General features: G+C 42.9%; 1 protein-coding gene across 3 annotated transcripts in view; it reads left to right on the top strand.

Annotated features, from left to right (window-relative positions):
* Nucleotides 1–8,242, top strand: part of AIFM2 (AIF family member 2, ferroptosis suppressor) — a 556,015-nt gene extending 547,773 nt beyond the window's left edge. For all 3 annotated transcript variants that reach the window (XM_078643245.1, XM_078643244.1, XM_078643243.1), the window contains exon 9: nucleotides 7,884–8,242. In XM_078643245.1, the coding sequence (XP_078499371.1) occupies nucleotides 7,884–8,038 (155 nt within the window). In that variant the 3' untranslated portion in view covers nucleotides 8,039–8,242. The remainder of the gene's footprint in view (nucleotides 1–7,883) is intronic.
* Nucleotides 8,243–14,360: the final 6,118 nt, after the last annotated feature.

The raw sequence follows: 14,360 nt of genomic DNA, 5'->3' as shown, positions 1-14,360 counted from the left end.
CTTGCAACGAAATCAGCACAGGATCAAGCGGGTGTTCTCCGCAGTCTGTAGGGATCGTGGGGTCCGAGTCACAGTGTCAGGATATACGGATTAATTAGTTCGATCGGCGGAGCTGCGGAGTTAGGCAGCCATTCCGCTCGGCAGCCAAGCCACGCCCCTGAGATCGCCCCTTCTAACAGGGTGAAGCAGGGATGCGTTCTTGCCCCGACTCTGTTCAACCTCTTTATTTCCAACCTTTCATCAGAGCTCAACACCTGTAACCATCATGGCCCAAACCAGGGAGGTTTAACACTATCAAACTTATTGTATGCGGACGATCTAACACTGATAAGTAGAACCCCAGTTGGGTTGCATCATCTCATTAGTACCACAAGCAGTTTCTCAGACAAGAACGGGTTATCAATAAACTTTAAAAAATCGACAGTGATGATACTCAATGGGAAGGACCAAAAACACTTTCTTAAATGGGAACTGCAAGGTCAACAGCTGGAAGTGGTCAAAGAATATAAACACTTGGGAATAGCGTTCAATAGAAGGGGATCATTTGGACAACAAAAAGCAATGATTAAAACAAGAGGGATCACACTGGCATTAAAAAAACCTCAAGCAAAAAATAGCAGGACCGAGTCTAACTTGTTTACTAGTATTGCTTCGAGCAAAACTGCTACCATCCATTACTTATGGCAGCGAAAGTAAGAGAGGGAGAGATGAGTCAATTTTGGAAAAAGTGATGTCAAAAACAATACGAATAATATTTAATCTCCCACAGTACACATCGCCAGCACAACTAAGGCTAGAGTTTGGCCTCCGATAAACAGCAATTAGCTCGAAAAGGAGCGTATACTAAATGCTGGCACAAGATAAAGGGAGCAGATAAAGGCTCTCTGAACTCATTCTTATGGAACGAGCTAGAAAAGAAAAAAGACAGTCCTGCAATGATCTACCTCCAAACGTCAATAAGATCTCTTGCCCTACAAGATCTCTGGGAACTTAATGGGCCTCATCTTTAAGAAGCTTGTAAATAAAACAGTTAAGCTACTATCTCTGGAGGAAGACAAGGCAACATTGACTAAGAGGGCCCACGGGTGGTTTGTCATTCAGAGTTATACAAAGTCTCTGCCACAAGCTTATTTGGGAACAGGTTTCTCAAGAAAAGTGAAGGAGTCCTATTTGAAACTGAGGATGGGAATCCTACCTGTAAATCCGCATCTGCACCCTGGGAACGTATAGAAACAAAAATAAACTGCAGAACCTGTGGCGATTTTAAAGATGATGTCCTGCATATACTGTGCAGCTGTACAGCTTTAAATAATGAGTGGAGACTGTTATTAAAACCATTCTGGAACCAAAGAGGAATACGAAAACGCAGGCAAGCACTAATAGCCAGCTTTGAGGGAAATGACACTCAGCTAGCATGTAGGCTAGTCCGATTTATGAATAAAGCAAAAACCAGGTTAAATTGAACTACTAAGCGACGATTCAATCAAAGTAGGATATTATCAAAAGATAGATCAAGCTGCATAACCTAGAATTCAGAAACTCTGCCTAAAGTTTCATATGCATTCTATTGTACTGATAGTTCAAGTTCAAGTTCAAGCATTTGTAAAGCGCACTACTCACCCAGAGGGTCTCAAGGCGCTAGGGGAAGGGGTACATTATTTGTCGAAAAGCCAGGTTTTAAGTTCTTTTCTGAAGGAGATGTGGTTCTGAGTAAGGCGGAGGTGGGTGGGGAGTGAGTTCCAGGTCTTGGCAGTCAGGAAGGAGAAGGATCTGCCACCCATGGTGGATTTCCGGATGCGCGGGACTGTGGCGAGGGCATGATTGGACGATCTAAGTTGGCGGGTGGGTTTGTAGAAGGACAGTCGAGTGTTGAGGCATTCGGGTCCTAGATTGTAGAGGGCTTTGTGTGCGTGGGTGAGAAGGCGGAAAGTAATTCTTTTGTTAACGGGAAGCCAGTGGAGGTCTATTAGATATCCGGTGATGTGATCTTGGCGCAGGATGTCTAGAATGAGTCTCGCAGATGCGTTTTGGATGCGCTGGAGTTTTTTCTGTAATTTTACTGTGATTCCGGCGTAAAGTGTGTTACCATAGTCCAGTCGACTTGTGACCAGTGCGTGGGTGACAGTCTTTCTTGTCTCGAGGGGGATCTAGCGGAAGATCTTTTTGAGAATGCGAAGTACGTTGAAGCAGGAGGACGAGACGGCATTGACTTGTCTGGACATCGAGAGCGAGGAGCCTAGGATGAAGCCAAGGTTACGTGCATGGTCTGTGGGTGTGGGTGCTGCGCCCAGCGCGGAAGGCCACCAGGAGTCGTCCCAAGCTGAGGGGGAAGATCCTAGGATGAGTACCTCTGTTTTGTCTGAGTTGAGTTTTAGGCGGCTATGTTTCATCCATTTAGCTACTTCTTTCATGCCTTCGTGAAGATTGGTTTTGGCGGTGTTGGGGTCTTTCGTGAGGGAGAGGATTAGCTGGGTGTCGTCGGCGTAGGAGATGATGTTGAGGTTGTGTTGGAGCGCGATGGAGGCGAGAGGACTCATGTAGACGTTGAAGAGGGTGGGACTGAGTGAGGATCCTTGAGGTACGCCGCAGATGACTTCGGTGGTCTTTGAGTAGAATGGGGGAAGTCGGACTCTTTGGGTTCTCCCAGCGAGGAATGAGATGATCCAGTCCAAGGCTTTTCCTTGTATGCCGATGTTGCTGAGGCGATGTATAAGGATGCTGTGGCAGACTGTGTCGAAAGCGGCGGAAAGGTCAAGTAGGATGAGGGCCACTGTTTCTCCGTTGTCCAGGAGTGTTCGGATGTCGTCGGTCGCTGCAATGAGGGCGGTTTCGGTGCTGTGTTTGGCTCGAAATCCAGATTGAGATGGATCAAGGGAGTTGTTGGATTCAAGGAAGGCGGCGAGCTGGCTGTTGACGGCTTTCTCGATGACTTTGGCCGGGAATGGGAGGAGGGATATGGGTCGGTAGTTTTAAGTTCAGAGGGATCTGCTGTGGGTTTCTTCAAAAGGGCGCTGAGTTCGGCGTGTTTCCAGCTTTCTGGAAAGGTGGCAGAGTTGAGCGAGCAGTTGATGATATCACGGAGATGGGGTGCGATGATGGAGTCAGCTTTGTTGAAGATGTGGTGGGGGCAAGGGTCAGTGGGCGAGCCGGAGTGGATTGAGTTCATGAGGCGAATGGTGTCTTCCGTGGTAATTGGGTTCCAAGCGCTGAGGTTGTTAGTTGGCGGAGTAGGATCTGAGGGGGGTTGGGAGGGTTGATCGCTCGGAGAATTCTCGAAGCTGTTGTGGATGTCGGCAATTTTGTTGTAGAAGGAGGAGGATAATGCGTCGCAGAGGTCTTGGGAGGGAGTGATGTCGTTAGAGGCTGCGGTGGGGTTGGTGAATTCTTTGACGATGTTGAAGAGTTCCTTGCTGTTATGAGTGTTGTTGTCGAGACGAACCTTGAATGCTGATTTCTTAGCGGATCGAGCAAACCAGTTTTGTGCTTTTCGGAATCAAGAGCGGAATTCGATAACAGTTCATTCGGAATGTTCAGGTTCGTTTACTGTATTTTTAACCTTGCACAGAAATGGAATTTCATATGTATTTTAACGACTTTTTACCCTGTCTAATTGTAATTCATGAGTATTTTTAACATAGACTGGTTTTGAACGTGTTTTTCCTATTGCAAGGATTTTAACTAATCACGCAATAAAGATTTTTTGTACCTTTGTACCTTTTTTTCTACCTTTCATACCCTGCTGCTCGGAGCAATAGATTTGGGTATATTCCTACATATGCAGGAGGTGTAGGTGTGTGTCATAGGCTCTGCCTCTGTTTCTTTATTCTTATCTTTAAGCGGGCTTTCAGTTAGCAGCTCCTCTTGATTTTCAAAGTTGTTTTTAAATATAGACCATAAGCTAAGAATGGACTCTCTTTTATTTAATTTAATTCCGTTATATTTAGCCCTGATACATGTTAATGTGTGTGCTACGAGGTCTTTGTCAAATGAATCATCTTTTGGCCACAAATGTAAACCTTTTGTGGTTCCCCTGTTCCATTCTTGGTTATATTTGTTTATTCTTTTCATGTCACTTAGAAATGCCTTTAGTATGTGTTCTAGGGGAGACCACAGTTTATCCTCTGAATGTATATCTTTTTAAGTAGAGTTGCAGAAATCATTCATTTTCCTATTCATCTTGCATGCCTGTAATATGTGTCGCATTCTACCTGCAGTGTGTCTAAGCTTTTTATCTAGTATTTGGTAGCTAACTGTCCTTCTATCTTTTTGGACTATTTTAGTTCTTTTTAGAGCCTTTATGTATTTCAATATACTTGCTGATTTATTCTAAACTACATCTGATATGACCTGGTCTGGGTTTGACTCTCTAACCGTAGAATAAGGTTTTTATCTATTCCTTTGGACATATTTCTTCTCTCAGAAATACTTTCCTTACTGGTCTGTGGTGTGGAGCTCCTTTATGCACACCCTAGATGCCTTGTGCTCATTTATCATAACAATTTTCTTTTAAACTTTATCACAACCTTACTTCAATTGTTATAATTCATGTAGTCTGCATTGGCCTCACCTTATGACAGCCACCATCTCAGGGGGAGAAGTACCCATGAAAATAGACAGTCTTTTGATCAAACAGGTGTCTGCTAACCTTCTGCGAGAAATGTGCAGTCCTATTCCCAACGGACAGTCTCCTGTCCGTCGGTTGCCTTCGGTGATGACCTCCAGGATCTCTACTGGCTGGCTCACCAGAATGTTGGTTAGATTTTAATTGATGTAGGAAAACAAGCAAGAGTAATTGATAAAGTATAAAGGTTTTATTTTACAGTGGCTGGGAGAGTGATGAACCCAGGTAGGATTGCTACCCAACTCTCAAATTGGCTACAGCAGGTAGCCCTTTATATAGTGTATTTTTGCTGAATCATATATATATTAATAATGTGACCGACAATAGACATATGTGGTATATTTGAGCAACATTACACTACTAAAGCCAAGCCTCCCACCCTCCTATGTTCATTGGCGCAATCATCTGACTATGTGTTATTTGTGCCATCTGATTACGTGTTATTTGGTTTGTTCAATCTGACTACGTGTCTATTTCTTAAACATCAGCACAGCAGAATGCGTGATCCTATTGCAACTCTTTTTGATCTTTCCTGCATTTTATCTTTCCCTACTAAATTGACCTCAAAGCTGATTGGTTGCGTGCATCTCACCCCCTGTACCACCCCTCACATGATGATTCTCTGGAGGTACTGTGAATACTGGTTTGGGTATTGTACTAGAGACTTCTTGATTTGGTTGTTTTATTGATTACTGGCTACCGTCAGTATGTATAAAAGGTTGAATCTGTTCTCTCTCTGAGCTTGTCTACAGTAATTCATTAACTCAAAGCATTTGGCACATACTGCTGTCTAATCATGTACATTTGTATGTGGGTGCAGGTGAGGTTTTTCAGTGGCACTTTCTCAGTCTCACTCCTCACTAACTATATTAACACTTTCTATACCAACAGTCTGAAATTGAAGGAGTGTACAAAAAGTGTAAAATAATTGTGATGTGTGCAGTGAGTGGTGCAATGACTGTATGATAGTGTGAAGGGCTGGCTGCTGTGTGACAGGAGAAAGCAATATGATCAGTCCAACTCTGCAGAAGTGTGATAGCAAAGGATCATAGCCTTGTACTGTTTTATTTATATAAGTGGATTGGTAGGTGTGTCTGCTCTTTCAATTGGCATCAACTGTGTAGTTTTGTGAACACATACTATGGTTGATGTTGTGATCCTTAACATTAGTTTCTCAAAATTACACTTGTAGCCACCAGCCTTTCCGTCGGATCCTGGCCATGATATACTTTGAAGAGACGCGCTATTTTCATGCGCCACGGGAATTCTCCCCTCGGGGTACCTTGTAAGAGCCTGGGCCCCCTGCCCATTTTCCCCAACAAGAGTATCGATTGGAATCTGTGATCTCTTGTGGGCTACCTGTATTTCTCCCGGATTCTGAGGCCCTCTCCAATTGGAGAGACTTTTGGGAGCGTGAATTCATGCACTGCAGACCGAACCAACGTTGTGATTTTCCACCCTGGATTTAGATCTACGATCTATTTGAGCCGAAATTCAGCCCTCCAGTGAAGCACCCTTTTGTCATCGTGTATCGTCTTGTTCTTCCCTTTCTGAATATAGGGATATGATCGAATAATGTGATGTGAAGCTGCAGACCGGATTTCATTTTTCAACGCAAACTTTATAAAAAGCATTGTATTTGACTATTGTTTTGAACCTTTTGGTATATTTCTGATGTTTTGATATATTATTGGAAAAAAATTTCATGTACCCATTTGCGCCCTGTCGAAGGATTGGAGAATATCGGTCCTGTTCCGAAATGGGCGTCAGCGCTTGTTGTTTTGTTGTCTCTCTTCTTTTGTATGTTGTTTTTAAATGGTGTATATATATGAATGTTAATTCTTTGTGATTTGTCTGTGATTTTTGTATATATTGTTGAGTGCTATGACTGATGATGGTTTGGATGAGTGTGATTGGTTACATTGAATTTGTGAGTGGGCAGGCTGCACATTTGTTTTTGAAATGTAAATAGGATATGTATATACATTTATGTCCGTATTGTTTTTGGATTTACAAATGAAAAACATTTCAGAAAATAAATAGACATATGCTTTTCAAATAAATAATTCTTGTGTGGGACAATGATGATGTTTTGAACCAAAGATTAGAGCGTTTGCCTTTATTTATATTTTGTTCTAGGGGAGGTTCTTTTGTTCTTGATGCCACCATGGAACCGCCAAAGTATCAGATGCATCATAATCTGCTCGGTGGTACAACAAATGCATTCGTGGAATCAGAATCCCTATGAACAGCCTTTCCGACTGACGCGGTCCTGTCGGAGTCGTCTCTGACCAATGCAGTCCTGTCTGAGTCTTCTTTGACTCCTTCAGTCAGAGAATAGACTTGTATGCATCATAATGCGGATGTCGGAGACACCGCAGATGAGTCCGTCAGAATCTCACTGCGGCCACGTCGGTTGGATGGTCATTCCACCCCACATCGTAATCAGGTCCAAAGTGTTGTATTAACGGCACAGGCAATAAATAGATGCCTATCTATGTGAACAACATGGGTAAATAAGCATTAAGATACCTAACCAAGCTCAATACAGGTAACAAATATGCCCACTGTTTCCACCGGTTTCACATCCCTCCCACTGAACCTACTATGCAAGCAAATGAAAGTAGAAAGTGCCCTATACTTTTTATAAGTTTTTATTTCTTGAGCCAGTTTTATGCAGTATGCTCATAGCAACCAAGTAGTGTTATGTGTCTATGTAGATCATAGGCCCTGTGAACACCGCCACAATGGACATAACAGATACAGTTAGACTAAGGACAACAGTTCTTTGTTAGCATTCTGAGATTCAAAGTTCCCTATCCAAAAATACAATAATCCATTCTACAATTTTTCTACAAATGTGCAAAGAATATCACATTTTACTTTACATCTTCAGTGTGCAAACATACATTAACCAGCAGACTGCACCAATGTAAAGCTTTGAATGTGCCAGAAAATACAATTCTATTTTGTTATGGTGCTCAACAAAGAAATGGATGTAAACTTGATTTAATGACCTAACTTTAATGACCTAACAGCAAATTACTGAATATTATTTTCACTGATGTGTAAAACTAACATGTTCAATGTAGGGTAACAGCGACACTTCTGAAAATTCCTTTACTTTCATCTTCCCCCTGATAGTTTCTGATATGTTTTAAAAAGTCAGAACAAAGTTTTGAAACACAAAAAGTGTATGTAGCTTACGTTTTATACCAAGCCTGAAAACTCACTTGACTTTACCTTTCCCTTAATCTTTCAGGGTCAGTCACCATGCTGCTGTCAATGGGAAGAGATGATGGAGTAGGCCAAATCAATGCCTGCAAAGTAGGACGAACAGTTGTAGTCTTTGCCAAGAGCAAGGACTTATTTGTTGGAAAAAGCTGGAAGGGAATGGGCCAGACCATGCCGCAATAGCAGGGGTGGAACAGAGATAAGAAATATGCAAACCTGACTACTTGAATTTCGTTGAAGATTTTGCAATATTTACAAAAAAAACGTGTTTATGTAGGAAAGTGTCTGGTTTTTGTTGTATATCTATATAAGGGCCACCACCTGGATTTATACTTGGCAAGATACTCATGTTTTGTATCCGTTTTGTAATAAAGATCAATGTGTTTACATGTTTGTATGATTATATTGTCCCCTATACTCGTACACATATTGCTTGGTGGCATTTCTTTCCGGATTACATAGCCAGGCACCAGGTTTACCCACATCATCCACGTCTTTTAGCTAGAACTTTTTTTTAAGGTAACCCCCAACAATTAGGCAGACAGCCTTTAGGCAGATTGATGTAAAAAGGATAAGGGTGTTTGGGGAAAACGGATGAACAGTACTGGGTAATGGATTGCTCCTTTTAAGTACAAAATGCTTAAAGCACAAACAATGATAAGAGGCTCAGCACCATGTTTTTAGATCTCACCTATTAAGAGCGCAAACTGTCTGTTAGCAAAAATACCTATTATCAGTTTTAAATGGGCTTAGAGCCAATCCATTGCTTACCACTGGTTTCCCTTTTCACTCTTATTTGCTTGTTTTTTATTTATCGGCTTGTGTGGGCTTTCTTTCCTTTTGTGTTTGCCCCTCTCCTGGAGTGCACATCTATGGACCAGTGTCCTTCCACTGCTTACTTTTCAAAAACTACTTTTTTCTTCTGTGTTTAGCATTCTATGTGAGGACGTGTGGTTTCCAGCTGTCTGCCTAGGGTACTTCTCCCCCTCCGCAATCTGTTTTGCTCTCAGTCATCTGTGTGCTTCTTCCCCAGTCCTCTCCATGCTCCGTTTACGCTCACTTTTTTCCACTAAATGTTGCTTTTTCTCCAAAGTGGTTCTCCCCCTGCCCACTCCATGTTGCTTTTGTCCCGTCCATTGCCTCTCTCCACCCACCCTCCATGTTGCTTCATGCACCTGTGCGCTCCGTTTCTTTACTCCACCCACGCAACACTTTTGTGCTCCTTTTTTTTAATATACCGATCAAACTCGAATCTGTACATTTTTTTTTTTTAAAAACATGTCATCTTGTAGACACATGCAACTGTGGTGCATGCACCTACAAAATGACAAGACTGAGTGTGTCATAGCTACTTTTTTTTTGTCATGCTGCAAGGCATCGGGGATGCTGTGTATCATGGCTATAAACTATTGGCAAATCTATTAGGTTTCGCAGATGAGAGCTATTGACCTTGCCAAAACTTGTTTCTCCGAGGTTTTTAGTGAGTTACTTATTTGGAACTAGAATTTCCATGGTTTTTGTACATATACATATGTAGCAACATTCCCAGTTCAGACAGGAGATTCCCTGTTTTTGTAAGCCAAGATTACCTTTTTAGCTTTATCTTCCTAAAAACAACCTCCCATAAGTGGAAATTGACTGCATAGTTTTCCCACATTCTCATTTTGGATGATGGTGCCATTTTCCTTTAATGTCACTATCATATTGAATCTTATACTGTACTCATTATAAACTGTCCCCATTTATTTGCTATATGGGTTGAAAATCCATCTCATTATTGTATTTACTTTCACTAATACAGTATATGCAATCTGCATGTAGGTACTGTGGGTAAACCTTTTTTGTTTGAGGTGCACAGGTTTTGTTTGTAGGATTTAGATTCTAAAGCGTTTTGGCAAATTTATGAAGCGCTTGATGGAATATAATTTATGACTAAATATTGGCCATTTTTGATGGCCAAAGCATTTTCATTATATATTATCTCCAGTATTGAAAATATAATGCAATGCCCAATTAAAGTGGAACCTTTCCAATTCTTGTCTATCAAAATAGCCTGTATCTGGCGTACCCCTACTGCTCCTCTATAGTATACACAATCTAGAATGCTGCAGCCAGCCTATACTGAGAATTTGAAAGTTTAATTACATAACCACCATTTTTTCACTGTGCCGCTTGCTTAACAAGTGAAGATGGAGAGTGTATCTGCGGAGTGATTCTGCAGGAGCGCATTGTTACACAAACAGATTAGTAATCACAGTGCAGAATTCGTAAATTACATTACGAAGGGGTGACATTCAGTCACAGGTTTACAGACGCTAGAAGTTATAGACCCTGGGGTGCTGCTCATGCACTTAATGTGGGGTGGATGGGATGTGCATCTTCTCCAGGTTACATTGCTCATACAACCTCACATCTGAAAGGATGCGCTTTGACTACGAATTCAACAGTGAATGAAAGAGAACACCCAAGAAAAAAATTGCTTTGAGACCTGGTTGGTATACTAAGACACTATCAGCATTGCCATCCGACAAGTGCAAGTAACAGCAGTTGGGCAGCAGTTGATTCTGATTAATGCATTTATTCCATATTTGCAGAGCAGTGGGTGTTGCAATAATGTCCCATTTAGATTGTAAGAGAAAGCAAAAGACGCACAGTTGATGGAAGGAATGCAAATCAAAACATTCACCCCCAGTCAAGCGATCTGGGTTAAATCCACCATTGTTTTGCTTACCATGCTACCCCAGTGTAGTCCTGGCCATAATCAAATCAGTGAACCTGTGCAGCATGGAAACAGCCCATCCTGAACTGCCAAGCCAGGTCCTCCCTGGACCGGAAACAAGTCAAGCTATCCTGGCTGATGATGGGCGAAACCCCGAAACCGGTCCTAGGATGCTTGGTTCCAGTCCAGGGAGGACTTGGCCTGGCAGATTGGACCATGTCTACATATTTGTGCCCAAAAGGTAAGGCAGAGTGTTGCAGAGATAGGAGTTTCCCTCTGGTACATAGTATGGATATCCTTAAGTGTTTATCATGGCAAGAATTAGACATGTTGTGCACTTCAGTGCAGCATTGAATCCTGTCAATCAGGTGACACCATAGAGGAAACGCTGAATTTACCAAGACGTGTTTCGTAAAAAATGTGAATGTCCCGTTAGGAAGAGACTATAACCATGCCTAAATCGCAGGTACTATCTTTTGGGGGAAAAGAGAGTGGGTTTATGTCTTTTTGGAAGTGTCATTCCTTATTACTCAAAAATTAAGTTACTGCTTGTTTGCTGCACGTGTTGATGTATATTAAAAAGAACATAATCAGACTGAAGGCCACATGTGTAATGATGTCAGGAATAAAATTCAGCTGGATCTTCCATAAGACTATCCAGGGACAAACATACAGGGGGAGGAGGAATGTGATGATTTCTTAATTGAGAGTTTGTCACAAACACAGAAGAAAGACTCAGTATCTTTCTATGCTACAAAGTCTTTAAAAAAGTACACAGGAGAACTTTAAAGAGAAGGTGAAGACTAAAGCAGTAACACCATGAGTGGAAAGAATGTAAAAGGCATGTTTTACTGGTCCCTGTTTACATTACCGGTCATGTTCCTCACTCTTTGTGGTTGTAGGAGCAGGAGATTCTCCTTCAGCAAAGACAACAAGAAAGTATGTGCACCTGGCAAAAGGGTTTCAGTAGGAGCCTCTATAAATTGACATTGTCAAATTATAGGCCCTGTTCTAATACTATAAAAGGTATTGGGAGGAAATAAAGGAATTGCTAAAACTCATATGACCCTCATTTGAAATGGCCACAGAAAGTTTTTCATGAAGTGTGGACTATTTCCAGCATAGGAATATGAGGTGCGCTTATTGGAGCTGTTAGTGCCTTAAGGCAACTTACATCAAGCCTCTCTGGATGGAAGAATAGATGCTGGAGACAAACAAAATATGCAGGCCACTAAGAAACTGGGGCATTTTGGAAGCATCATATATCTTCAAAGGCCTAAGGTGTAAGTTTTAAGGGTTTTAATTTCATTAAGAGTTTAGTAATTTTCCCTTATTCAGTTAGTTCAATTATCAGTCCGTTACCAAAACTGATAATAAAAATATGGTTAGAACAAACCATAATCAACAATGCATCAAGCCCGGGGGCGTGGCCAAGGGAAATGGCCGCACGGTAGCTCAGCTCCGTCGCACCACTCCCGCAAAATCCGTATTTAAAAGATTTGCCCTAAATGAAAATCGCTGTAAAGGAGACCAGTTATCCCCCGCAGGGTGACGAATTCCTGTACCGAACGACGCTCCGATCCAACGATATTTTTGTCCGGACCCAGGCTGCAGTCATAGAAGACGTGAGGCGTGCTTCGTAGGCCTTCGGCCACCTGACTACGCAGATACTACTGCTGCGGTATGAACCCTTGGCCAGCATTTCTCCAGATGGGTCGCACATCATCAGACAGCCAGTCACACGAATCCTGGTGAGTTCTCTGCCCTTGGACCCTCAGGGTGTGACTGCCAAATGAAGAGCATGCCCCACGGGCCTTTGATCGCCTGATTGAGTGAAAATCACGGCAAGACATACCCACGAGTGCCTACTGGGGGGCTGCACACCATCCGAAATTGCCCTCACCTGTCGTGGTGGGTCTCTAACCCTGCAACTCCTGGGGCCTGATTACCAACTGCACCAAGCGCCCTGCAGGCCTTCGGCCGTCTAACGGCATGGATACCACGGCTGCGGTAGAGCGGACTAACTTGTGCTTAATGAGGGGGCCCACACTGAGAATAGCCATCCCCATCTGCCCTGCAGAGTTTCTGACTCCCGTAAGGGGCGGGATTCAGCGCATGCCCCTCGCCTCCCTGATACCATCTAGAGCGGCCGGTGTTCGCTGCGTGAACTGTACTCCATCACTGGTACGGGGTGCCCCAGGAATCTGGCACGCACTGCGGCGTAGAAACAGCGCTTCCAACACTCGGCGGCTCCTCTGGCAGTGAAGACTGCAGGTACTCACCTGGTACCCTAATTTTATTGTTGTGGGGCGTGGGGAGCGCTGGGAACTTGTCCTGCTGATCTACAGAGAAGGAAATGCGGTGGGCGAAAGGTATAAAGATTTCTTGCTGTGGGGAGGAGCAGCTCTCTCTCATAGGCACTGAACTTTGCCATAATCATCAATGCAACCATAGCATGCCGGTAGGTGACCTCCACCTTGGTCACATGACAGTCACATCAAGTCAGTGCTCCCCCCCCATTTTTCGGATAGAGCGCAACCTGCAGAGTGTCCTCCTTGGCGCAGGCCCGGCTAGTGAAACCTGACAGGCAGGATAGGGCTTTGTCCCTTACGCAGGTGGTGGCAAGTAGCCAGCGGGGCCCAATTTCTCCTTTAGCTACATCCAGCACACTGACTACAACATGGCGAGCAGCCGCAGCGGTCGTAGTGCGCTCCAAACGAAGCTGGGAAAATGTATATGGCAAAAAGGCCGAGAGGAGGCACAGACTAATCCAAAATCGATGGGGGACCAGCTGGACCCCACACTACAGGACCTTTTAGCAGCCATAACAACTGTACACACTTCTCTGGAGGGCCGGATTGACTCCGTCGCCTCCGAGGTCTCCCTGATTAGGGTGGATATGCAGAATATGACCTAGCGAATCAAAGGGGTGGAATCAACAACTAAGGATCTAACGACTGACACCGACCTCATCAAACGCCAAGTCGTGGATCTCCAAGTCATCCAGGACATGTTAGAACATCAACTTGCCGATTACGTAGGCCGAATGTGCCGCAATAATGTCCGAATACTAGAAGTTTATTGAGTCCATCCAGCACTCTAATTTTTGGTTTTTTCTTCTTATTTAATCCATTCGTTGTTGTGCAACATTAACCCAGTGTTTAGTCTGAAAACACTTTTTGAACATTCGAAAAGATTGGGAGTCAGCGGGCAATCCCGTTGTCTAAATGGTAATGTTCTGCACACTTTCACTGGGAACCTGTTTGGTTCTCTTCTGGTAAATTCGTGAACAATAATAATCCATTCAATGAGATTATTCTCGTTTCAAACTTTCATGTTTATTGATTTCATCTTTTTAATTACTGCGAATCCTTTTGTTTCCATGACATTTCAAATTAACATTTCCCATTTACCCAATGCATTTCGGGTCTATGGTGACCCTTCTTCCGGGGTCTCTATTAGAAAAATCAAGAAAAAATGCAATCAGCCTCATAAACATCTCTATATGTATATACTACTACATCCTAATACATTAGTTAACACTCTGTATTTATATACAAACGAAAAAATCATATGTCAATCCATACATAGCCCAGCTAGAAAATATTTACCCTGTTCCATGGTGGTTTAAAAACGAAAATGACCGTTACATTTACAAGAGCTTCTAGCGCGACTAAGAGAAAGTTTCTAGCGCGACTAAGAGAAAGTTCTGCCTACATGCTCTCAAACAATACGTCCTGCCTTGTTCTGTTAAAATTAATCAAAAGAAACCAAAGCTTCTCGAGC

Source organism: Lissotriton helveticus, chromosome 5_1, assembly GCF_964261635.1.
Source record: "Lissotriton helveticus chromosome 5_1, aLisHel1.1, whole genome shotgun sequence".
NCBI lineage: Eukaryota > Metazoa > Chordata > Amphibia > Caudata > Salamandridae > Lissotriton > Lissotriton helveticus.
This window is presented reverse-complemented; position numbering and strand designations above follow the sequence as displayed.